This window comes from Notothenia coriiceps, unplaced genomic scaffold, assembly GCF_000735185.1.
Source record: "Notothenia coriiceps isolate Sejong01 unplaced genomic scaffold, NC01 NC01_scaffold00037244, whole genome shotgun sequence".
Taxonomy (NCBI): Eukaryota; Metazoa; Chordata; class Actinopteri; order Perciformes; family Nototheniidae; genus Notothenia; species Notothenia coriiceps.
The window spans coordinates 14512830-14540137 of record NW_011369945.1 but is presented as its reverse complement, the minus strand read 5'-3'; the positions used below and the strand labels follow the sequence as shown (position 1 = coordinate 14540137).

The 27308-nt window shown below is 38.1% G+C and overlaps 1 protein-coding gene across 1 annotated transcript; it reads left to right on the top strand.

Moving 5' to 3' along the window:
* The first annotated feature begins 21116 nt into the window (after window positions 1-21116).
* Window positions 21117-26814, top strand: samd9l (sterile alpha motif domain containing 9 like). Its single transcript, XM_010793664.1, has one exon. The coding sequence runs from the start codon at window positions 21320-21322 to the stop codon at window positions 25754-25756; it is 4437 nt and encodes a 1478-aa protein (XP_010791966.1). The 5' UTR covers window positions 21117-21319; the 3' UTR covers window positions 25757-26814.
* The last annotated feature ends 494 nt before the right edge of the window (window positions 26815-27308 follow it).

Here is a 27308-nt window from a genome sequence, read left to right as displayed (position 1 = left end):
GGCCGCTCAGGGAGAGAAAGGGAGGGGTGATGGGTGAGAAAGGAGGAGAAGTGAAAAAAAGAATCTCTTAGTAAAATGGATCCCCATGATAACCACATTCTCGTTGGTGAGCCTATGTTCAGTGCAGGATCAAATAAAATAAATTATATTTCTATATCTATCTTTTGCCATAAATGAGACCCCTCCTTTCATTTCTGAAATTGTTGTCTTTCATTACAGACAAAAATCCGTAGAAAATCCTCTTTCACCCTGCTCTTTGGAAAATAACGTATCAGTGTGTCTCAGCTCAAAGAGTGAATTTGTTAAAGAGGGGCAGTGGGCCGGCTGACTATAGAAAAATGTAATCTGCTGGCCAGCACAGAGGGCCTTCTGATAAGAACAGCTGCCGGGCTCACACTGTGTCACCTCCCAGAAACATGCAGCATACAGTAGGTGCTGAACCTGATGAAGGGGGCCCGAGAGGGACGGATGCAATTGGTAGAAAGAACAAACCCAAACAGGGACAGGGTCCAAGTGAACAGCGACTGGGAAAAGATTAGAAGACTGACAAACAGTGTTGCAAAGGGGGAAATTGATTCAACAAAGATTCGGCTCCAAATGTTCACCACTGCGCTAAATTCTAAATTATTCCAATGATTGCATTCCTCAAAAGAAAACTCCCTTTGTCATTAACAATGCAACAAATCATCTTTGAAATAGTTTCTTAATATAATAAAAGTCCCCTGAACAATAGGTCTGATCAAATCAGTAGGTAGGAAAACACTTGTGGTAATATGTCCATGAATAAGTTGTGGTAGGGGTATGGAGGAACAGGCATCATTTTGAGCTCACGCATGTCCTCCATTTCCTATCTGCAAGCGTGGGTGCATCATCTGCAGAGAGCCTAAGGCAACTATGCGCAGGACATTTCCACAGAGGATCACTTAGAAAAATATCCATCAGAAGGAGATACTAATTAGTGCAAGTCCATTTATGCATGTGTATGTGTATACGTGTGTATATGTGTGCATGTGCGTGTTAGGGCAGAGGGATGTACACCTAGCCAGGCGTGAGAGCAGTGTTGTGCAGCCGAGTGCAGTAATTTCTTTGATCATTTTTAATGGCCATTCTTTCATGTGAGGCTGCAGCTCGCACACAGCTCCCTGCAGGTGTCATCTCATTCCTTCAGTTGTGGGATTAGTATGCGGCAGGCAATAAAAAGCCAGGCCATTACACTGTGCGGCACACATACATAATCTCAACACAGTGGGATCATTACCTTTTCAAAGGATGATATCAGCTCACCGTCTACAGAGAGACACAAAGGAAGCGATAGAAGTAGAGTAAAAGCGGAAAATGAACCAAAAGAGGACAGAAATAAAGAGGCTGCAAACCACAGTAGCAGTGTGGGATGGAGGGGGTTAGAGAAAGAGCTATCAATCAGAATTGCAAATAATGGCAGACAGGCAGGCAGTGGATGATGGTTCAGTTCCACCAAAAGGCTGGCATGATATGGACACAGTGGTACCTGTTGCATTCTGAAATAAAGTCTAGAACATGTTATTCTCTAACATTGTAAGTCCCCAGATATATTATTTGGCCATTTCAGCTGCTAATTTGCAATAATAGTTGAGAAAATCTGATATTGTATTCTAACCTTGCGATACAAAATACCAGACTGTTGCAATGTATAAACCCTAATCATATACTAAATACAAAGATTCTATAACAATCCATCAAAGAGGAAAACAATCCAACCGGTTCAATGCTGCAGTTTAGCAAGCTGAGCTGTGGTAGAACTTCTAACAGATCATCCCTAAAGTCTAACATATATGACGCTCTTTACACCAAACACCAGTTTCCAAGGGCAAAGAGTGCTCCCACTGTGCCTTTCACAAACACCTGTGCAAATGAAAGTAGAGCAGACACGCAAAAGGTCTTTAACAGCAAAAAAAAAGCCATTTTCATGATATGTGAATCTGTTCAAACCAGCATGTTGTTTCATTATTAATAGTTCTCAAGAGGCTCTACTAGTTGAGGTAGACGGCTGGCTTATCTCATCCACCTGCAAACTGCATCTCCCATGGTGGTCTGCTGAACCCAGTGCAATTTACACTCAGTTTTCCATCCATTTATTTCACTACTTTAACCTGTTCTCATGTAGGCCAGAAGTCCTTCTTTTATGAATCTGATATCTTTCTGTCCATCTTTTACACTTTCCTTTTTTGCCCTTTAAGTTGAAGTCACTTGTATACAATAAAACTTTAAGGAACAAAAAGGACATGTGTCATTTGACTTTGCTTTAGAAGATTAACACTTCTCATAATTGTGTATCTCTCCCTCTAGTCTTTACTCAACAGCAAGCCTAGCTCAACACAGTAATTAGTTGACTCCAGGGAAATACGTTAGATAAATCTTGAGCTTTGCATTCAGGCAAAGCTGCTGAGCCCTGGTATTTTTTAGTAATCCAGTTAATCACGAAGAATCTGATAATATCAATTATTTCAGTAAACAAGGAAGTCTAGATTAAGCTTTTGCCCCTCACTCAATCCCTGCATTAAATCATCACACAGATACATTTAGCAGCTAATTGGAGTAAAATGGAGCTCTGAGAGGGATGATGGAGGATTTCTACACAGTGTGTGGATGTGTCTGTAATTAAAAGTACACATAGTATTTTCAGGAACGGGGTCAGGGAATGTTTTAAACATGATAGTATTGTCCACGAACAATCATCCTCCATTATTTGAGTAATATTAAGTAATAACTAAACCTTAAACTTAGCATTGCAAAAAGTTTCATTTAATTTAAATGTGCTTTCATTTTAACAGTCTTGGATTGCACATCATTTACACTTTCAGGAAATAATGCGTCTTTTTATTTTATTGCGTATTTGCTAATCTAATTAATCTCTTTGCTATTTATATCTTGCCCATTTCTGAGTAAAAGTGAATGTAAAAACATCTTGTGAGAATTCTGACCATGGCAAATGCGGGAATCCTAAAGTTTTAGGACTTCATTTAATTGCCACTCCTTTAAGTCAATAAATTGGGAAGCAAGCAAATATTTTTCCCTATCAGATGACTTCAAATATAGAAGTTTCAAGCTAACTTTACAACAAACCTCTTCAGACAAATAGGCCTTTGGATATTGAAAATATGTGAAAAATAAAACTCAGACATAATTTAGGATTCTTCGCTAATTTCATTGATCAACTGCAATACTATTGAAGACCTTGCAGACATCTTGTTGACAGGCCTTCAGATTCCTGGGGTTCCTCAAGGAGATAAAAAGCCAGCGTTCCTGCGGCAAATGATGCCTTTCTCCAGACCTATGCCTCTGCTCTTCTTTTAATTGGCCTCTTCTGTAGATGTGAGCCTTAATGACTTGGATGTCCCAGGATTAAAAGACTCTGTGTTCAGGCAAGACAATTGTCTTAACCTTTTCTCAGCAGCTATTTATTTCCAGCTACGCCCCTCCCTTTCCAAAGAAGCTTTTTTCTGTCATTTTACTTTCTACATTTCACCCGTCTCTTTATATTTTCCACCATACTTTCACATTCATGTGTAATATGTAGGTTACAGGTCTACCAACCTCCCATCCACTTTTTGTGCCAAACCACTTAACTATTTATCAAAGGTTATACTTTTCATTTGATCTTTTAGGATACTTTCATTATTTAATTTGTCAAACAATTGTAAGTCCTCACTTTCACATGCCAAATTGAACACCTACACTGCAGTCTTTACCACTACTAACTTGACTTTATGCACTTAAAAGGTTTGAACAGCCGGGTCCTTCCTCTGATACACAGCGCCCCACTGGTAGTCCAACAAAAGCTGTGTAGGTGCTATGATCAAGCAGCTGATTTCTTCTGCACTAAACTATATATTCTATTAGTTGGAATGCTTGCTAGGAAACAAATTGTTTGTACTGCTACCATTGCCAGATTGTTTTGACAATAGCCACATATTCTGAAATTGTTATTGGAATTATTCTCATATCATGCTATTCTTCTATTGACACATCTCTTCTACATTGCCTTTATCATCCTATTATCTGTTCTGAAGCGCCGTATTTAAAATAGAAAGAAGTGCAGTAAGGTAGACTCCACAGCAAAAATGCTAGACTCCAATAGGATCAAGATGTTAACAATGAAGTGAAGACACGTAATATTTGTATAATTTGAACATTTTAGAAATATTGCCTTCATTTAAAAAGAGTTTCTTGAGAACTTCCAGTTGGTAAAAGTAGTACTTAAAGTACTGGAGATTCATTGAATGAATTGATAGATTGAAAAAGTAAGCTTAGCTTCCACTGTAAGTGTTTTGTTGTATGTACGTTAAGCCTCTGACATAAAGCCTATACTGCTCCACGGATAAGAGACTTGGAGGACAACCAAGAACATAACGGCTAAAGTACAAGCATTAATCAACAACTACCCAAGAGAATCTTGAGCAGATGTGAATGATTCGGCCACACACTCTGAAAACATATGCCAGCATTGGTCCTTGGATTGAACCCCCCAGGCAAAAGAAAGAGAGTTTGTCCCAAGAACACCTGGTGAGAGTACCTGCAGACTGACATCAAGCAGAGCAGGCGGAAATAGAAAGAGCTGGAATGGAGAGCCCAGGAGAGGAGACTCTGGCAAATTGTGGATAACAGCCTATGCTCCATATAAAGGAATGATAGACACAAGTAATGTGCACATTTGTGATTTGCTTTAGGGGGGGTCATTTATTCAGAAAGGCTGTCCATCCTCCTTCAAAACCCACCACCCGACCTACCTCCCCTCCAGTTGCACAGACCTGGCCAGTGCTGAGTGATAGACTAATCGATGTGCAGCCTAATCAGCCAGCTTAACTCTAATACCCTGGACAGGTCCACATCATTATCATATCAGCCTCCGCACGTTTTGAGGTGACATGGAAGAGGCGAAGGATTAAAGACAATCTTGTAAAGAGGCAGCACAATTTTTAATGCGTTGACCAACCAAGAGAGGCCTGTGAAAGCTGGCAGCAGGGAGAGGGAGCAAGAGTGACGACCAAAAAAAAGAGGACCCCAGACAAAGACTTCAAGTCCGGTTAAGGCTGCCACTTCCTCTGCTGGGAAAGGATCATGCTAAAGGTTCACTATTAGCATTACTTAGATGCATCGTCTAGAGCAGGGGTGCCCAACCAGTCGGTCGCGATCGACTGGTTGGGCAGATTCCCAGTTGATCGCGAGATGTGTCTAAAAATAGAACAACAATATTCAGTTTTATCGTTAATGTGCTATAACATAATCTTCCTGTGCCAGAATAATGCACTTGAATGCATCAAAGCTTTGTGATTAGTGTGACCCCATGTGTCGGGGCGTGGCTGGTGGGCAGTGGGCACTAGTTCGCTGACGTTGTCCGTGGCAACAGGAGTGACAGTCCGCACACACACAAGACCACAATTATGGCAGAAGCAAAAAAGCCCAAAATATATAATTTTCACTCCGAGTGGGAGGAAGATTATTGTTGTATCTATTCCAATTCAAAGTCCATCTGTCTCATCTGCAATGCGAGCGTGGCTTTATCGAAGAAGGGTAATTTAGGAGCGGCATTTCAAAACAGTGCACAAAGCTACGTGAAAGGACAGCTAAATGCACAGCAGTCCATTTTCACCAGGCCCAACAACAAGAGCAAGGCTGCTACCATAGCATCTTATCGTGTCAGTCACGTTCTTGCGAAACACATGAAGTCTTTCAAAGACGGCGAAGTTGTGAAAGAAGCATTCCTGGAGGCTGCCGACGCGCTTTTTGGGGGACAGTAAAAATAACAGTAGCATTTCAACAGGTTTTTGATATAATAAAAACTCAAGTTAGATACCGTTATTAATCAGCTGTACGTTTGAGTTTGTTTGAACTTATTCATTATAATTATTGAACAAAATGGTATAAGAATACAAACATTAAGATCTGTTCTGTTTAAATTGATTATAGTCTATTATCAATTCAGGTTAAGAAACTAGTGTTGCTTGCATCCTATTTTAAAGGCATTTCTTTTTATACTCTACTAAAATGCAACAAAAAAAGGGTTTGATTCTACTAATGTTGTCTTTTTTATTGCACTTTGGCAGCAGATTCCTGTGTAGCTTCAGATCTGAGTTGTCTTATTAGTAAGCCTAATTTATACTTTTGTAGCAACACTATTTTTATATAATGGCAAAGAAAGGGTTCAGAGTCTTTTCTTTTTTTCCTGTGTCCTATGTGGCAGCACTGTTCAATGTTTCTTGAACACATTACCCACTGTAGTTTGTGACGTGTGAATAAACTCCAACTCTGTATCAACAACACTGTTGTGTAACTTCAGTTGAATACTTGTATGTGTGTAGATTAGAAAGAGGTAAGATAAAGGATCTGCAGTATTTTATGAAGTAGTAATCGTACAAAGGTCAGTTTTATACAAGTAGAAGTGTGTATTTACCTGGTAGTAGGCTGTCAATAATGGCTACACCTCTCTATTTGGACTGGTAGATCTCGGCAGACTGGCAACTTTAAAAGTAGCTCTCGGTTCAAAAAAGGTTGGGCACCCCTGGTCTAGAGGCAACTAAAGAAGCACTGGTCCTTGCAGCCATGCCAATGCCAGCCCTTTACTGGTGTCTATTACAGTGTAAAGTTGTATAAGTTAAGCACACATTTAGGAGAGCTCAAGGAAGGTGTAGAAATTATCCATAAACTGCTTTACACAAACTGTTTACAGGCAGTAAATGACGCATAAAAGGAGAAACAGGTTTGAGGTTGCTGGGAGCTCGGGGCATGTGGTAGAGTCTGCATACTTAAAGCAATTATCTTTACAGACACGTACACACAACATGACCAGGGGTTAATTACACTTAGTAAGGGGATGACATTGACATTCACACTCTCACATAGCAACCCAATTTATAATGCAGACAATGGCATAGAATCTGAATAATTTGTTTCTTCATAAAAATGTGTAATCATAATTCATCTGTATAATGTCTCCACATATTGCTAAAATTCATTAAGTAATTATTTAGAATTGTCTTATTACATTAATGTACCTCCAAATTATATAACCTTGTGTGTGTGTGTGTGTGTGTGTGTGTGTGTGTGTGTGTGTGTGTGTGTGTGTGTGTGTGTGTGTGTGTGTGTGTGTGTGTGTGTGTGTGTGTGTGTCATTCTTTTGATCTAAAATGTAATGAATGAGCAGACTGATGAGGTTTGCATTTCATAATAAAAAGGTCAGCCTTATTAACATGAAAGGAAGATAAAACCACTCTGAGCTCTTGATTTCTGATATTATAGACACACAGTCAGCTTTAAATTGTTAATTTTGAATTTTGAAGTTGTGCTCATATATTGGTGGTATATTAAAAAAACACATGCAATCCAACAAGAGATGACATTCATAAACGGCTTCAGCCATCATAAAGCAGTAGTACTGGGTTGTCCTGGATAACTACATGTGTTTGGCTGGTATTCGTTCAAAGTTGTTTTTGATTCGTAGTTGAACTATGCTTGAAATGAATTCATCCTCTTAGTGAGGTTTGTAACTTGAGGCAACGGCTCCCCATCATCATTAATGTTTAAGATGGCTAACAACTGTGCTGTCAACAGCTTCCAAGATAATCGACATGTCAATCAATGACGGGTGTGAGGCCGGCTTTTAGAGGGTCCCTAAGGTAGCTGTTTAGAGCACGCTCAGTTTAACACAGTGGCAATGGGAGAGTGTAAACAGAGAAGAATATAGACTCCAGCATTGACTGGCTGATCAATGGCATTGATCATTTAGCCCACAGAGCCTCCACTTCTCTGCATGGGCTGCTCATTTCCCCCTCAGTCATCCCACTCCCAGGCTTTACGCTCTGGATCACAACTACTCTTTACTCAGTCACTAACAAATGTAGCCAACACACTAGAGGGAGACAGAGAGGGGGGCTTATACAAACACTACATTTGGTTGGATGTTGTGATATGTTTGATCAAGTTTGACAAACTTGTATGGTGTGTTTTTATCTTCACACTGAAGGTGATGGGTTTTTCTTATACCCTATGCAGTTATTAATATTTTCTATTTAAACCAAAAGACGCAGGTATTATTCATAGCAGTTGTGTAGACCAAAACAGTGCTAATAGGAAGCAAAGATATTTCAGTTTTTATCAAATTGCTCGACTAGTTGTCATTATTATTAGCAAAGTTGAAGTTAAATTAAGTGTCGTAAAAAAGTATTGCTGCTCTCTCAACATTGAGAAACAAAATTATGATAAATGATCCAAGTCTGAGAGGCATTTGCTTTTCAATGTATCTTTTAGTGGCATGGGAATAGAGACAAACTCAGAGTGACACCTAACTTAAACAACAAGGCAAACCTATTGGTTCATTCTTCCTTGATGCAGGCCGAGTCCACCACTTCAATCACTGTACAGGCTGATATGTTCTGGCAGCATTCACTCTGAACTGTGGACCCTACATAAAAGGCAAGGACCCTCAAACACGGAGCTAATTTCCCCATCCTAATTTACTGGTGGTAGTCCTCTTTGTTGCTGGAAGAGGAATAGTGCATATTGGGCTCCCCAGCAGTGACACTATACACAGTGTGTGGCAGTGTGGACAGAGACAAAGTGACAGCAGGAGTATATCATCTGTTGGATTGTTTTTTTACAACCTCAAATCAAGCAGTGAACAATTTGACCAAACAAATTTGGTCAAGGTAAAAAAGGAAAATACATGTCACGCATTATAATCATAATCCGCTACCTACAGTATTACTAGCCAATCAACTGGATCCAGCATACTGGGTAGCTGTAACTACACACAGGTCCATCAGTTCTAAATTCATGATGAATTTTTACTCTTGCTCTTTTCTCAAAGCATCCATTTCAGATGAGATGAAAAAGTAATATTCCAGCAATAAAGCTTGATTTACATCCCCTTCGCCGTTCCCCCTCTTCCTTTTTTATTTGATCATTTAGCCAGGATCATATAACTGTATATCAGACACAAATGAAATCAGGTCCCATACACATTAAGGCCATGTCTTTCTGCAGCTAACGTCCCCTCCAACCCAACCACCCAGCTCCACAGCAAGCCAAGGGCAGAGTCCCATTCATTTTCAGGCCCATTTCCTCCTATGATTAGGCGATCAATCAATCCCAGCATTCAATCTCATCAGGCAGACGGGATTATCTGCCCATCTTCCCCTCTGCCTCTTTCAACTCACTCCCTCCCACACACACAGCAGCACATTAACATCAGATCAAGTATCAGCCAACACAAGCAGTCTACCACATCCTCTGACCACAAACAGACAGCTTCTCATCTGAGCCATTTCTCACTCACCCCCTCCATCTCCTGCAAATGGCTGTGCTCAAATAAATAAAACCGAACACATTGTTAGTGCTAACTATTTTCCTTTTGTACGGTGCAAAGATTTCAGGCTTCCTGCTTCAAGATATTAAAAAACAAGTCTTAAGAAGAAATGGAACCCCCCGACCGCCTAGAGATCTGCTTATTCTCATCATATTTGTTATTCTCTGATGGAGAGGATTATTATAAAACATCATATTGTGAGTGTTGAAGGGAAAAAAATGAATTAGTAATAAACGCAAAGAGACTAAGAGCACACACAGGAGAATGACATTACTTTTATGCCATCACTAATATTTAATATTTCTATGTTTTTTTGTTCAGATAAGCACTTGGTGAAAAGGGACAATTTCCTTGCAGCTAAAATATTTAATAATTTCCCCTTAATGGCAAAAAGCTTTTTGATGTAGAAATGCTAATTCTCGAAACAACCCTGATGAAACTGTCATGCTTTCAAGACACACTAGCTTTTAGTAACCATGTGCTAGGTTAATAATGTTTCACGTCTGAAAGGCAGCCTTTCCTTCCATGCTCATACCCCCGTGAAGGTGGGCCTCAATACACCAGAAACTAAATCAAAACTGGTTCAGTCATATTGGGAAAAAAACAACTCGGAAAGAACTATTTCACTGTTAAGCCAAGTGGCCACGCACATGTCTATATTTATTATACATTTTAACTATAAAATACACTTAAAAAATAATTATTTGATAGTGAATGAAGACTTCTTTTGTTTTTGTTCACTATTAAAACATGTTATTAGTGCAGCAATAGGAAGTGTGTTTACAACATTTTTTTTAATATCACACCCTTTCACTTCAATCGACTTTACTGTAATCTTTGTATCGACAGGTTTAGCAATGAATGTCCCTACCAAGCTATTTAAATGTTTATTCTTTCTTATTAACATAAGAAAGAAAGAAAAAATAGTTTCTGTGTTTCTGAACTATGTCTGTTTTTGTTATCCATTTCTTCACATCAGCCATGGATGAATTGGTGCTTTGTGCCTATGTGAGCTACCTGTGAAGCACCCAAGTGCTGGATCATCCATGGTCTTCATCATCCACCTTCTTTGGACATCACGTGGAAGTCCTCCAGGATGTTTCCCATCTTTTCTGCTCACTGAGTGAGTATCAGTGTATTACTGATATCCTATCAATACAAAAAAAAGTTTCCATTAACATCACTCACATCTTAATATGAAGATAAATAAGACTCCAGAAACAAAAATGAAAAAAACCATATGAATAAATTATTTATAAACAAACTATCCTATTCTAATGTCAATAGCAGCAATATGGTCAGACTCTCTGTTGGACTCCTGACTGTCCGTAGTAGCGGAATCTGCTAAAATAAATGGCTTTAATAACACGTCTGAATCCTCCTCAGCTTTTGTTCTATACAGAGTAGGTCATTGTTTTTAATAATGTTCAAGGACCAATTAAAAGATGCAAACTCCAAGATGCAAGTCTTGGTGTTTCCTGTTGACCTTCAACAATTCATCTTAGATATGGCACAGTATATCTTAAACACCATAAACCAAGCCACAAAACTGAAATTCAGACAGTGATATTGGTTCTGCTCATGGGCATTTTTGACTGTGTGTATTAGGCGTGAGGTGTACACATGATAAGCAGTCTGATCACCACTGGCTGCTCGGTTAGGCACAGAGTTTGTGCCGAGAGCTAATCTCAACAGTGATGTATCATTACACAATTCATAAACAATAAATATTTAAATTAGGTTGAGGCAAAATAATGCATACTTATTTTACAAAAATAAAAATGACCCAAAAAATAATGTCCTTTCAGGGATAAGATCTCCATATTTGAGCATCTTGGATCAGCTGTGATCTGATTCAATATGCTTTTAGACGCGAGTGGTGAATAGTTTTGATTGAATTGGTTAAAATAATTGTAAGCATAATAGTAAGGTGTAAAAACAGAGTAAACCATGGCTAGAACGTGGCAAAATAATGTTGGTGTGTTCATTTCCTTCATTGTGTGTGGCTGGAGATAATGCAGGGTGGGGCTAAGGGGAGGGCTGTATGGAGAACAAATTAGTTTGGCTTCATCATATCCTCTTGCAGAGTAGCCTTGACCTGCTCAGAGATCTTGATAGAGCTGTCGTCCATTTAATTCATAGGATACACTGTGTATGCCTTATTTCAGGGAGGGCCAAGTCATATTTGGGATTGGATGAGAGTGATCCCACTGAGAGAGAGAGGATACTACTGGCAGATAGACAAGTGTGCAAACCGAATGTGTGCTGCTTATCAGCTTATAACCTTAAAAATATAGAAACACTGTGAAGAAGCCTATACATTTAGCTAACCAATGTTTTACAATTATTCTAACTTTTTTTTATTGATAAATTATTATATTTCAAAAACAAAGATATAATGATAAAGTGGGTGTGTAAATAAGGCCACAAACATGTAATGTATGAGTGTAGTCCCGTGCAACTTCATTACATGACTTGATAATGTAAATAATTGTTTGATACTAACAAAAATGAGTTATTGCTGTTTGCAAACAAAAGCTCATATGCACAGCACTAATGGTCGAAAGCATCACTTGCACAACACAAAGCATATTGATGCAAAAATGATGCAAGACTTTATTAAGGCTTTAACTGATACATAGTGGAAAGTCCAAAATGTCCCCTCCTCATGGAAAGCAGACATTTAAACTTGTCATTGCAGAAAAAGCACAGGTGAAATAAATGTGTTTTATCAATGGCTCAGTAACATTAAGGGCTATATATTACAAACAAGAAAGCCTTGCAACTAGCAGACCTACTGTTTAATATGCTGACTATTTTACTAATTTGTAAACTGTCAGTTTATAAATACTGGGATACTTGAATGCAACTGAGCCATTGTTAACATCACTAACAAAACGTGTGCTTCTCCTACTATACATTAGCATTAAGTCCAAATTTACAGTATATTAAGCATGAGTTAAATGTATTTAAATACATAAATACAAATTAAAAGCTATTTCATGAACAGACTACGGATTAGTGCAGTGATCTTAATAAAAAAGTCTTTAAACACACAATTCAAAACAGCAAAGATTGTGCAACTTAATCATATGACATGTGCCTAAAATCTGTGTGTAAAACGTCCCTACAATAATACGTTAAATTGAATACCTTTTTGCATTGCAGCTAGGATGATTGCAAATGATTGTTGGAAGTTAAAAAGTGGGCCTAGTCATGGACAGTGAAAAGCTAGCCCGCTTTCTTACTGTAGATTTCTAACTAATTAGATATGGGCGGTCTATTATTAACTATCCCTTATCACACTCACCTAGACACTTTTCTTACTACTTATATTGTTGCTCTGATTTTATACGATCCATGTCACGGACAAGTCCAGCCTGTTTCAGTGAACTTTCAGCTACTTCACCCACCTGTTCGTGATTGGGGCTGTAAGAATCCTTGGTAAAGCGATCGGCTTGTGTATCGGCTTGTGTAGAGCCCTCAGTGTTTGTGTTGTGGTTGTCAAAGCTTGGGCGGTAGCATTGTATGGTTAGTTTATTAGCTTGTCATTTGTAGCATACACCAGGTAGCATCGTACCTTAAGCTGCTGGCTAGTCGTACATTAAACGTACACACACATGGGGAAAAAGACGTTAGACCTTCAATGTATTAGCACTAGCATACATTCAAGATACAGAGAGAGCTAGCTTGCTAGCTAACGTTATCTTCACTCGAGAAAACTCAAATCAAACCCTATACCCTGGGGAGCGCTTACCACCTGTAACTATACACTCTATGGTCAAATACTAATGTAAGACATGTTAATGAGATTGGAGGGATAATATTTATGTTTAATAACAAATTGCACTGCTGTGAAATCTTTCTTTGATAATTCACTGTTGCACTAATAAATTAAGATATTTGAATGCATCTCTTGATTTGAATTATTTGTTATTAGAATTGTTGCCAGCAATGCTGTTTATTACAAATAGCCTATTTTGGTTTCTCAGTAAGACTCAATCATTATTCCAGAAAAAAGAGGCTCATTTCTGAAATATCCCTCTTAGCCTATGTCTTGTATGGCTTTTGTATTAAAAATACCTACACAGTTTTGTTTATGGATAAGGAGTAAAGATTCTGGTCAAGCAGTCCCCATTTTTAAATGTAGTTAAGTAGTAGGCCTATTGTATGATATGACAAAGATAATAACAGTTTGATATTTTTTTTTGATGTTAATTAATACTGATGGTCGAATGAAATCATCAGTTTAGTCAGAAGATGTTGTGGATTAGAGTGCACTCCTTCGGGCCGGTGAGATTTATCTGGCCAATAAAAGTGGCTATGCAAGGCTCATAATGCGACTATGACTTGGCAACATCTTTGTTACAAACTAAGATTATTAAAACGATGTCCCTTGGCAACTCATTATTGCATCAATTCGGGCCATTTTCTCCTTAAGCATTTAATTAAATGTAAATGATTACCAAAGTACAGAACAGTCAAGAGCTACATGACTGCCAGCTTCAAGTGCATTAGGCCAGCAGGCAGATGACTTATTTTTTGTTTTTTCCCCCCCTCTATGCTCACAGCTCCCTAGCATGCTTGTTGATCTTCACAATGTTGACATTTATTACTCACAGTATTGTTCCTGTAATCTCCCATTTTCTGTGTTTTTCAGATGAGCTTTTATATCAGATCGCCTAAATGATTTTTCCTACTGACATTAAGGAGGGGAGAAGTCTTTTGAACAATTAAATTGTTTGGCAAACAGTGTAGATTCATATATTTTGCCCATTCTGGGAATACAATAGAACCAGGCCTGCTTTCATCTCAATGTGTTCCTTGTATAAATGATGTTGACTTATTAACCTGTTAAACATGAATGAGTCTGATTCGAAAAGAAAAGTGTCAATTCCACTTCACAAGACTTGTCACACAGACAGAGTTACAGATTTTTCTCCTTTGTTAAACCCACTGGATGCTGGAAAATTCAGTAATTGTGATATGAGCTAAGTGCTAAAAGCAAGTCAAGGTAACTTTTTTATCCTTGAAATGGAGGAGCTTGAAACAAAGGAAACAAAGGCACTGTATTTTATGTTACACACAATGCAATCATTACACAATGCCTTCTTCAGAGGAAGGGAAAAAAAGTATTTTGAAAATCGTGTTTTATTATTATTATTTTCAGAGAATATGTCTAGCTGCCATTAGAAGAACTGCGTCTTAAGGCAATGCATTGGCTTTAACATTCAAAAGTAGTGGTTGATGCTTGGACTGTACATTAAGCTGTAACAAGAAAACACTGAATGTGCATAGTAAAGATCTGGCTGTGGTGAGTATACATGGGCATGACATTAGTGACAGCTGTGAAGAGTGTGACATTAGCAGCAGCTGTAGTGGATGTGGCTTCAGCTGTTCAGTGTTTGAATGCAGTGACTGTACAAGTCATGGCTCTGTGTTTTATGATTGCGATGTTCATGTGGACAGTTTGATTTGGAAAGTGATTAAAGCTGATTAAGTAATGCATAAACAATAAATAATGTAACGTAGTTGTTGTTTTTTTATTTGATAATGCCTCCAACTGGTTATTTTTGGCTTTTACTTCCCAAATTTCCACTTTGAACATTCCCAATAATTCAGTAAATTGCCAGCAATGTTAAATAGAAGCTTAATCAGATTAGGATAATGCAAACCGTTATGCTGACTCGTGTAAAATATCATCTCTATCTGCTCAGAGTTAGCTAGAATTTACAGATTGTAGGACTTTGTGAAAGAAGGGTGGATTATCAATATGCTTTTTATTTGAGAGTAATTAGAATTCTTCATTTCTCTTTTAAGCCCTGCAGAAAGACGCAGGGTGGTGGGGGTGACAGGTTAATTGAGGAATAATACCCTTCAGAATGATGGATTTTGGTGACTTGAGATGTCAGAATCCATTATAGGAAATTTAAATTTGCAATTAAAGTGGGAGGTTGGGTGCAGAATTATTTCCTTTTAATTCCCCCTTGCTTCCTCCCCTGTTATTATTAATGTTCTGCATTAAATGTGCTGGCCCTCTGTTCTCTGCTTTGGCACTCCACCACCATCTATACAGTTTGCCAAAATAAGGCTTCATTAATGAACTCATAAATACATTTAGATTTTAGAATGGAGATGCTTGACTAGAAGGACAATTCATGGGTTTATTGAAAATACACACCTCATCATACCAATACAAATAACTGAAAAAGCACTCAAGCCCCAACATAACCAGCCTCTGCTTAGTTGCTTAATTAAATCATTTGTATTTACTGCGTTTGGAACTTTTAGAAATGTGAGCTTTAATCCTACTCAAGCCTTGTAGTCTTTGGCTGTGTGAACTCACTCTAAAAAGACAGTTTTTACTGGACTATAATTTGATGCTGATAAGCAGTTGACGACATTTCTGCACTTCACCTGTTACATAGCTCATATCCAAGGACATTTTTGATTTAAGTAGTGTATGTCAATCAATTCTAAAGTCAAACCTTTACCACAGGCCACATACTAAATAGTCTGCACATCAGATGTTTCTTTACATACGTTATTTTACTCTTATTTTTACTCATCTCCTATTTCGTAGTCTTTTATTATTATTATTATCACTATTATTTGAATTTTTTTTCTTGATTTTATTTTTTATTTTATTAATCTGTGGGAATCTGTGTTGTCCTGTTTTTCACGCTTACCCTGTTGCTACTTGTACAACTGAATTTCCACACGGGATTAATAAAGGTCCATCTTATCTTACATACTGTATACTGTATTTCCTATTCAAGTTATTCAATGTAAAATTAAATGTGTTATTTTATATGCTGATCTTCGTTTTTAGACACTTTAAAAGGCGTTGCGTTAGAATAATTGATGTATTTGCATTGTTTATATAAAGATTTCAGATGATTATTTCTGCCACAAGTTAACAATAGGGCATTAACTGGTGAATAGAAAAAAAGAGGACTGATGTACATTATTTGGTAAGCATTGTGAAAATTGAGGCGGTGGGTGAATAAATTCAACATCTCTGTTTTCCTGTGAGGACTATCTGCAGCAGCAGCACATTAATGCCACTATCAGCTACTATATCACCAGTCAAAGTGACAAATGGCAGACAAGCGCCTCTCAAATATTCAGGGAGGGTGGAGTAGTGCAGGGGTGGTAATGGGTGATAGTGTTTTTCCTCCATTTGGCAAAAGGACTTGATGTAACATTTGGGGAGAGATAGTTGAAACCAAAAGAAAGCAGTGTCTGAAGTCTGCATGTTTGCATGTCTACATAACTATGTTTTAGTGCGGAAAACAAATTATTGTCCCCCCCCACACACACACACACCCTCCCCCATCTCCCCCATCATTCGGACAGCTGGAAACAGAATTCATCCGATTCGTTCTGCTGCTTTTCTCTCTCCCAACTGCCCCATTCCCCCCACCATTCCCCAGTCCCCCTCGCTGTCGTAATAGGATCTGCAGGAATCATTCAAAGGCTAGATATAATTTACTGCTTGCCGTGCACAATACCCCCTCCCACTCTCACCCCCTTTCTCAATCGCACAAGGTGCCCTGCGGATGAACTAATCATACTTGAAATATTATTTCTGCTTCTTATTCCTCCATTTTATGAACAGCTCGTTTTTATGGTGCAATGGATTTAACCCCTGCTTGGACACTCACACCAGGAAAAGGAGGTGGTTGATAGGTGTGGGTGGAGAGAGAAATACATAAAAGCCTTTTTGTTTTATGTTTTTTGGTTAACATTTCTCCCTTCTGTTTGTTTAAATGCATTTGTATCTTACCCGAACCTTAATTTCCCTAGCTAATGACCTCATCTTACAAAATAAAACATTACTAAGGCAACACACAAACACAACCAGGAGCTCCACCGACAAAACTATTATAAAAAAGCAATTCCACAGGGCTCTTTTACCCATGATCCCCATGCTCTCTTTATGCAATCCACATATTTGGACAAGTAACTCCTCTTCATTCATAATATATACAGCGCAGTAAATGCTCTTATGCATAACAGCCAATATTAGCATATGAGCTGTGCCGCTCTTTTGAAAAGAAAAAAGAATGACAAGACATTTTAAAAACAATTCCCTCTCATGTGATGTACCTAGCAATACATTTGTTTTCTTTACAAAAAACCTGCAGGCCCAGTATGCAAGTGTTGAATATACACGTTTTTATTTTAGTCACTTGGCAACATGATCTTTTTGAATGCTAAATGGAGAGAGATCAAACATAAGCCAACAGAATTTGGTGAACAGTGGAAAATCAATGGAAACTTCTATCAACATCTATTGATTTGGCACTTCATTGTTCATTGATCACTTGAGGCACAAGTGGTCTGGATTAATGTCTTCTAAAAATAACTGATACCATGAAATAATTACCCAAGCATGTATTTCCCTTTCTTTTAACTTGGTAAAAATGGGATAATTGATTCATAACAGTACTTTTGAAACTAACATTAGATTGCATTTTAAGTCCTCAGTTAGTTTCACTAGAATATATATTCCCTTAGATTGACATCATCTCAGGATGGTATTCTCATAGGGTCCACAGACAGAATATTAACAGTACACATCATTCTATTTTTTGGGTCAGCTATGTTTGAGGAAATTGTCTTGTCTGATTTGTAAAACCCTAAACTGTCCCAAATCAATTATAACCTGACAAAAGTTTCGCCTTATATTAATTTATTAAAGATTGTTCAGTATCTGCTGTTGATAAGAAATCATCATTTTTTTGTAAATAAAGTTTTTATTAAAAAGTCAGGCATTATGAATATGGTAAACCAAAATAAAAGGGATGAAATTAATGGCCGATATATTTTAATTTGATTTTTTCTTTAAACCTGAAACATTGATATTGGTTTAGAAAAATCCAGTATCCACTGGGCAGCATTATTTTTAATTGCACAGATTTGTGTAGCTTTCATACAGAGCTTTTTAAGGCTTTTGTGCCTGTTGAATTGCCAACATATTAAATCTTCTTTTGAATAGAGAAGAACCAGGTTTTTCATTGTGGTCTTAGTGATTCAGGAGTAGCCAATACACCATGTTGATTACAGATATAATGATGCAGCTGGACACCCAGGGAGGTGGGGGTGGGGGTGGGGGGCAATGCATTTGTATCTTTAAGCCAGAAGCCATCAGGACACTGCCACAATAAACCTCTGTTTTATTCCAGTTATTTTCACTCTGCAACAAAGGAGTCCTGTTGAGGTAAGTACCATATATTGAATTGTGTAAGGTGGATATGGTGTTACAAAAACATCTAAGTGATACCAAATTGTTCACCATAAATCATAGTGATTGTAGATTGATGTCCTTCCGTGACTGTATTTATGTGTCCATCAATTGGTCAATATATATCCCTGTCTCACTTTTTAAATGTTTGTCAAAGTGGTACAAAATAAATCTCATGTAGATCTAATAAAAATTTGACCTCACTGTAACATACGTTGCATTGCACCATTTGTTTCACAGGATATTGTGTGTTCTACCAATTAATCAAAGGAGAATAGTGCCATTAAAGTTCAACGTAGTAATTGGCTATGAGGTGAGCATTTGTGTCCTTTTGCTATATATAACATGTTCTTAAGAAATACCCGGCTTGATTAAATAAAGCCTTTACATCATGAGCCAGACTGCACGTTCCCAGAAAATGTTCAACACAGCCTTAATAATCTGTATTCACAGAAAAGTAAGATTGCTACAGTACAGTACAAGTAGGCCTGGGTCTCTGTGTTTCATTCAAGCTCGGCTCTGTGTGTGTGTGGGAAACGAGCCATTTTGTGTGCATGCACGAGCGAGAGAACAACAAGGTGGACAGTTTGTTATTGCACACATTACAACAATTTATATATAAAATTAAGCATTTATTTGAAAGATTAGCAATATGTTTTTAAAACCTCTATCATTACGGACTAGAAATCAAATATTAACCATGTTATTGATTCAAACTTTATAATAGCCAACCAAAACATGTTGACTGCTTAGCAACATATTATAAGTGTTACAAATGTAGAAATGTAATAGATGATTTATAAATCCTTTAGTTATTATAATCAAATACTTGTGTGCAACAATAAACTGTTCAAATTACGTAAATAAAATAAAAAACTTAGACTCAGATACATCATGAATCATATAATTTTTATATTTAAAGTTTAATTTATTATCACATTTCTATATATAATAAGCCCCAAGCCTGTTTTTCAGGTTTCAGGCTCGAAAATGATATTCCCAGAACAAATGACCATATCTTCCCTTCTAAAAGGGTTAAATTAATTTTTTTTTTTTATAAACCTGTGAGATGGATGTAGAAAAGTCCGAATCAATATAGATGTTTTTTATTTGAAAGAAAATTCAGATTGAACATGGTAAAAAACTGTAATTTTTTTTGAAAACTACCTTGGATGATGTGTTAGTAGACTAAAAGCTTTAGGAATCCAAAGTACAACATATAATAAGTACCCTGTATCAAGATTGATGCAAAACAAGTGATATTTGACCTTTTTAGTGAGGTTTAGCAAAAAAAACCTCTTATGGGGCCATTTGGGTGGATTTTCCTTATCTCTGGCCCCCCTTGTTCGATTTTGACATGTGACATCTCTNAACATATATATATACATATATATATATATATATATATATATATATAAATTGTAATTCCTAATAATGCATGCTGCTCAAGTATTGACAGTGACTTTTTTATTTCAAAAGGGACAGTGCTCATTAACACACATTTCAGTTAATGTGTCAGTTAGCCAAGAGGATATTTTTCCTCTGTAGTCCCTGGACAGATGTTGTGAGTCACCCTAAAAACACATTTAATTTAAAATAAAAAGTAAATACAATCAGAAAAAACATGCAACATACAATACTGTAAATGCTCATGAAAAAAATTAAACAAAACATACATATTAAATAGCAGGAAAATAGCAACAGGCACAGGCAGTACAGACAGACAGAGGTTGTAAAGAGCAGTAGATTATTTCAGTGTTGACAGAGCTGATTCCTCGCTAACTATGTTTTTAAATAGGATTTTAATAAACTGAATGTATTTTGTTCTCTGATTGTTGCTGGGTTCCATTTGTGCAGCTTTAACACAAAATGTAGGTTGACTACCTTTCCTGGAGTGGAATAATGCAATCTCTATACCTCTCATCTTGAGCCAATTGCATTCTGTAGATACTGAGCCCTCAACAGTGTATCAAAACTGACAATTGCTCGAGACTAATGGTGTGAATTAGGAAACCAGGTGGCTAGAAGCTAGGGCCATGTGTATCTGATCAACCCAGCCTGCAGAGACTTGCTGTAAGGGAACTAAGTCCCTATACATCTGGCCAAGTCAACGTCTTGATCTGACTAGGTCACAAAGCCCTGATAGGTGTATGGTATAAAGAAGAATGTTTGAGCACTCATCACAGAATTGAGAACGTGAGATACAGGGAGATTACACATTCTTCATTTGGACCTTCACAGGATTTGTTGACAAATTCCCCTTTTTAATCTGTCTGCTAAACGAGCATCTACCAATCGAAGGGTCAGTTGTTCAATCCCCAGCCCCTGCCTTCAACGTGTCAAAATGTCCTTGGGCAAGACACTTAACCCACAATTGTATGTTTACGGTATAAAAGTGTTTTTAAGTCACTTTGGATAAAAGTTTCAGCTACATGACATGTTATTAAAATTAAAATGTGCATTCTGTATATCCTTGAAGTTTGAAAGGGAAATATATTCCTTTCGAATTCTGTTATTTATAAATAAACCTATTACTTTTTTCTGCCTTTCCACTCTATACAGCTGACGAACTCAAACCGTCACCCAATGATTGGACTGAATCCGAAGTAAGCACCTGGCTTAGATCCATTGGAGTGAAGGAGCCGTACATAGAAAAGCTTTATGAGGAAGAAGTAAATGGACAAATCCTTCTTACACTGGATGAGGACTTTTTGAAGACAAACATATGCATGAAGTCAGGGCCTGCTCATTTGATAATTCAAAAGAGAAATGAGCTCATCAACTCAAAGCAAAAACCTCAAGAGAAGATTAAGCCAAACCCCGGTAAAAACACGGAGGACAAGCAAAACATTCATCAAAAAGCAGTTCAAGGTCATCCAGCACAGACTTCTGTAAGAAATACAGAGGACTCTGTCGAGAGACAAACTGCTCAAGAGCAATGTGTCCTGACTTCAAAGGAAGACTGCAGACCAAGACCATTCGATCAAGAAGAGATTGATTTCATATATGTCAAGAACAGAGTCCTGCAACCTGAATCGGGTGCTTTTAATCTAACATCTCCATGCCATGAGTTTAAGTCTTTATCTAAAGCCTCTACATTGGATCGCACAAGACTACAAGCTAAGTTTGCCAAAGAGGTCCTTAAATTTGGAACTGGCTGTATGAATATCAGAACAAATGGCACAATACACTTTGGCGTAATGGATAGCAAGGAGGATGCAGGATACGTGCATGGTGAAATAATTGGTATCGCTGTACAAGAGAAAGACATTTATGTGGATGCTTTGGACTACATTGAGAGGAGTATCTCCTGTGACAAGGAGCATGTTCGCCAATGTGTGCGGCCACCAAGGTTCATTGAGGTTTTGGATCGAGAAAGTACGGAGAAGAGGTATGTGGTAGAAGTTGACATTGTGCCTTCAATAAGTATTGTTAAGAGCAAGGTGTATGCAGTCCGTCTCCCAAACTTCAAAGAGTCAACCAACAAAGTAGAATTTGAGAAAGAAGCAATTCTGCGGAGGGTTGGTTCGAAAACAGAGCCAGTGAATGACAAAGACCAAAGTGATTTTTACCAGCGAGTCCAAGATCGGGATGCTCAAAGAGAAGAGGCAGAACAAAATCTGTACCTCAGTGCCCCAGACTTCTGCCAAGATCTCGGAAGGAAACTCAAAGTGCTAATGACCAGTGGGAAGAAATTAATTGAAAAGGAAAAATGGTTCATATTTGTCACAAACAAATTCAGCCCAAATGACCTTTGCCATATTGATTGGCTGCTTAACATGAACGTGTTCTGTGTGTTTGACTTTGACCCAGAGTCAAAGACATCAGGTCTTTGCAGTAAATACCTTCAGCATCACACTGCAAACATGCATTCTCTGCAGAGCTATAGGTTATCTGGTGACATGAGCATCAAAGAATTCACAAGCCACTTGCATCTGTTTGACCAAACTAGCTGGATCTTTTGTAACGGCCGTTCTGACTTCAAAGGAAATGAAACTCCATGTGATGAGATGACTTGGATAAAGACAAAAATGACTTTCCTGCGGGAATCTGTGTCTTTGATCTGTAAACAAATCTTGCCAAAAGGGGCGTTCCAGGTCATTTTTCTTCTCACATCACCAGTAGAGAAACCTCTCTTGCACACCTTCTACGAGTTTTTCACAGACATGGAAGGCCATGAAGACATCATCTGCATCTGTGAATCAGAGAAAAACTTCCAGAAGTGGCAAAGCTTTGCAGAGGGGTCATGTGGAACAGAAACTGTGGACAACTCCAGTGTCGTCGGGATGAAGATGAGTCACATTGATTCAACTCTCCAGCAAATACAACCCTTAAACACACTTATCAGCAAACGCTTGCCAGTCTTTGTGAAAGGGACATGTCTTCTTGAAACACTCATAGAGGAACAGATGTATTCCCTGGAAATTCTGAGTGTCGATCATTGCAATGAAACAAGCAAAGAATTCATTGATGAAGAAAAAGCAAACATTGAAGCGCAGTTTTACCGTGGTGGGATAGTAAAGTGGTTGAATTTCTGGCTTGCTGAACAGAAGTACGTTGGAGAGGTTATTGAAAGAGATGCTTATAAGGATGTTTCCAAACTTCTCAATGACGCTTTGAAACGAAAAACAGATCAGTCTCCGGTGAACAGTATAAACATCTACCATCATCCAGGGAGTGGTGGAAGCACTGTGGCAAGACAAGTACTTTGGAACACCAGGAAAGATCTAAGGTGTGCAGTTGTGAAGCCTTCATATGCAGCTGGTCTTGTTGCGCAACATGCAGTTGAGCTAAGAGAATATGAAGAAAAAGATCCACAGACATGTCTTCCTGTGCTTCTTCTAATTGAAGACTCAGACAAAGAATATCTAGATGATCTTAGGAATGAATTTGAAGTTGCCACCAACACCAAAAGAATCCAATGTGGAACCCTATGTTTCATTTTGTTGAGCTGCAGACGATCCCATGATCCAGAGAATAAGTGCACGGAGTCTCCATTACAGAATGTGTCTGTCACCCACAAACTGAGTGATAAAGAGAAAAGAAAGTTTGCTGGAAAACGTGAGGTACTTGAAGAACGATATGCGCCTGAATTCATCTTGACATTTGTTCTGATGAGCGAAGGATTCAGTGATGAATATGTTCAACACTTTGTGGAACATTTGCTTCAAGGCATTGACCGTCAGGCTGTGGTCACACGCCTCATTTGCTATGTTGCACTGCTGAACACTTATGTCCAAAACTCCTTCATCTCTCAGTCCCATTGTCAGGCTTTGCTTAACTTTACCATTTACTTGGAAAGGTTTCGCCAGCATGGGTTTGAGAAATCACTCAGTGATCAGGCTAAACTAGTCTTCTTGCATCTTAAAGATGACAAGACACACATTGAATCAATCAGAATCATTCATCCACTGGTTGCAAAGGAAATTCTCCAACAACTTTTGGAGAACCAACAGACCCAAAGCAGTTTAGCAATGGATTTGCTCTATGAGAAGGTGCTTTTTGAGCACAGATTTGGAAGGGACGGATATATGTTGTTTTTGAGAGCACTTTTCTTAAGGCGAGCCAGAATAAGCAAAGGGGATAAAACTAATAGTTTGTTTGCTCCTCTGATTGAGCATGTTTGTGAAAAGGAGAAAAGCCCAGACAAAGCAATTGAGTTACTCAAAGAAGCATTCGATCGTTTCGGTCAAGATCCACTCTATGCACAACAAGTCGCTCGTCTTCATTATACTTATGAAAGGTTTGAAGATGCAAAACAGTGGGCGGAGACAGCAGCCAAACAGCTGCCAAACAACTCCTACATACTCGACACAAAGGGGCAGGTGTACAAAAAATGGTTCCAAGCTAAACACAAAGCTATTGAAAATAAACCAAAGACAGCAGAACAAATAGCAGATGCTGTGGAGACTGCACTGAAGGCTGTGAAGTGTTTTCAAGAGTGTGAAAAAGCAGCTGTTGCTGAAAAGGGTACCCATAACAGCTCAGGGTATGTTTCTGAAGTGGAGGTTGCATGCAGCTTGCTCAAACTGATCTCTTCATCACTAGTGTTTTCAAACCAAGCAAATGGCCATTCAGAGTGTATGAAGTACCTGTTAACAGATTACATTCCTGAGGAAGTTGAAGATGCATGGCAACCCTTTCATATCGGTTTGAAACAACTTCACAAGACAACACAAGATGCCTTGGAATGGATCTCAGAAGACCTCAGTTACTTCCAGACGGACATCGATTTAGATGGAGAAGAGACCCCTGAATGTCCTGAGGGGATGTTAAGTAATCCACTGAAATGGTTAACAGAAAAATCTTCAGAGTATGGAAAGTACTTCAGTGAAGCTGATGTTACTGCACTTGACAGGGAATCAATCCCTGCCAATCTAACCTCTTTCCAAAAACGCATGCTCATCTGTCAGCTTGGTGGTGGTAACATAACATCAGTCCTCTCCAAGCTAACTGACCAGAGGGAGGCAGTACCTCTTCTAGAGAAAATAATTTCTCTCTACCCCAGCAATCCAATAAAAGCCAAATTCGGTCAAATGGATATTGTCAATTACATCACGGCCCACATCACTCTGAACTGCCTGTCACCACATAACCAACATATAGCTCCTCTGAAAGATCTGCAGGCACTTTGTCATCAGTTCCCAAATGATAAAAGGAAATGTTTAACACATGCACTGTTCTGGCTTACATTGCTGTTCTGGCCAGAGGATCATGACACAGATGTGGAGAAAGAAACCAAATATGAGATTGTTCAATCAGCTGTTGAACACCTGGAAAAAGGGTACTGGATCAAGATGAAGGACATTCTTCAGCGAAAGAGAAGGCTTTACACCCATTTTTTACTTGGCAGTGGGAATGGATTGGATAAATTTGTCCACAAGAAAAAGTTTGATAGAGTCACAAAGCTGTTCTCTGCGTCTGAAAAACGCATGAAGTGGTTCAGGGTCGAAGCATGGAAAAAGCCTGAGATTGCCACAATGCTGAAACGTGTTTCCGGATGGACTGAAGATGGAGTGGTGTACCTCGACGGCCCACGGAAAAAGAAGTTCCATATCCTGCCTCTTCATGTTCCTTCAGTGCCTCACAGTAATGAAAACATCACATTCTACCTGGGGTTTACCTTCCGAGGCCCTGTTGCCTACAACATTGTTGTGAAACAATAATTGTTCAATAAACAATGATCCTGTCATATAGGGCTTGGCAGTATATTGCTAAAGCATTTGGCCGAGTATCTTATCTATTCAAACACAACAAGGCTCTTACCATAGTTTGCCAAGTATAGGCAATATTTGTCAAAGACAACAATTAAACTGTTATTATCAATGATTTTTTTTTTTTTCTAAGAAAGTTTTATAATGATTTTTTCTATCTTATACTTAGCGACATGTACTACAAAATACAGCTCAAGTGGCATTTGAAAAAAACGATGTTGTATACAGTATGTATGAACATTGACTATGCCATGATTGACTGGATTCCTGGGGTAATAACAATGCAAACTGTTTTTGCTACTCTACAGCTCAATGCTTCACTAATGGGAACCTGTGTTGTCCCCGTGTAGACTTGTATCTAGTATCCCATTATTTTCAGATTGTTTGTAGTTCCAGAACTGCAATTCACAACTGGCATCAAGATGTATTTCGAATGCATCTCAAGTGAGGATGTGTGCCTGGATTTTGCTAACTTTATTGCTGCTAGACAGAAAAAAGTTGAATTGATGTTCAAAGTGTCAACCTTTCCTCAACAATATTGCCTTCTTTATCATGATGGCTTATACTCGCTCTTTTATATTTTTCAGAATACAACCCAGAAAGGGATTAAATATATCTAATGGGAATTGTATCAGTGTTTTAACAAATCATGTATTAAGGGCTAAACGGCAGGATTATGTACAGTTGGAAAATAATGTGTACTCGTATTGATATGCAACAGAAACACATGTATTAAAGTGTAAAAATCCCTACCTGTCCATAAAATGAGCAAGTCCGGCAACAACCTGTACTTGTTTTCCTATATTTTTATATATATTTTTATTTTCTTCTTGTATTAAAAGCGTTGTAGCCTAAGCCCCTACCTGTACTTACTATTGAATGTTTTTTTGTTTTTGTTTTTTGCATTAAATGCTTGGTTTATGATACTGAAGAAATATTTGACTGTTGTGATTGGTGTTCTTCCATACATTTGAAACATTTAGCTGAATACAATAAACGTTTTAACCTTATTTTTTTGTTTTTGCAGTCAATCTTTGAACAACCTTTAAATATCAGACTCATAGTCTTTAACAAGATATTGATTTACCAACTGGCAGACTTTATAAGACAATTGTAAGGCCCTATTCACACAAATTGACACTTAATATGAAGAGATTGGACTACTCATTTTCACACTGTCAAAGAACTTGAATATTTTTGGCAACTGCTGCATAGTGTGGAGATAATATAACAAATATGAATAACTCTAGAAAGGGACAAAATGACAACTCTGAAATGTCAACAGTTAAATTATTTATGTATGGTTAAACCAAAGTTAGTTGGCCATCAATCAATCAATGTTTATTTATATAGCCCAATATCACAAATGTTACATTTGTCTCAGTGGACTTCACAGTTTGTACAGAATATCAGTATGACAATACGACACCCTCTGTCCTTAGACCCTCGCATCGTACAAGGAAAAACTTCCAGAGAAAACCCCACAGTTTAAAGGGGAAAATGG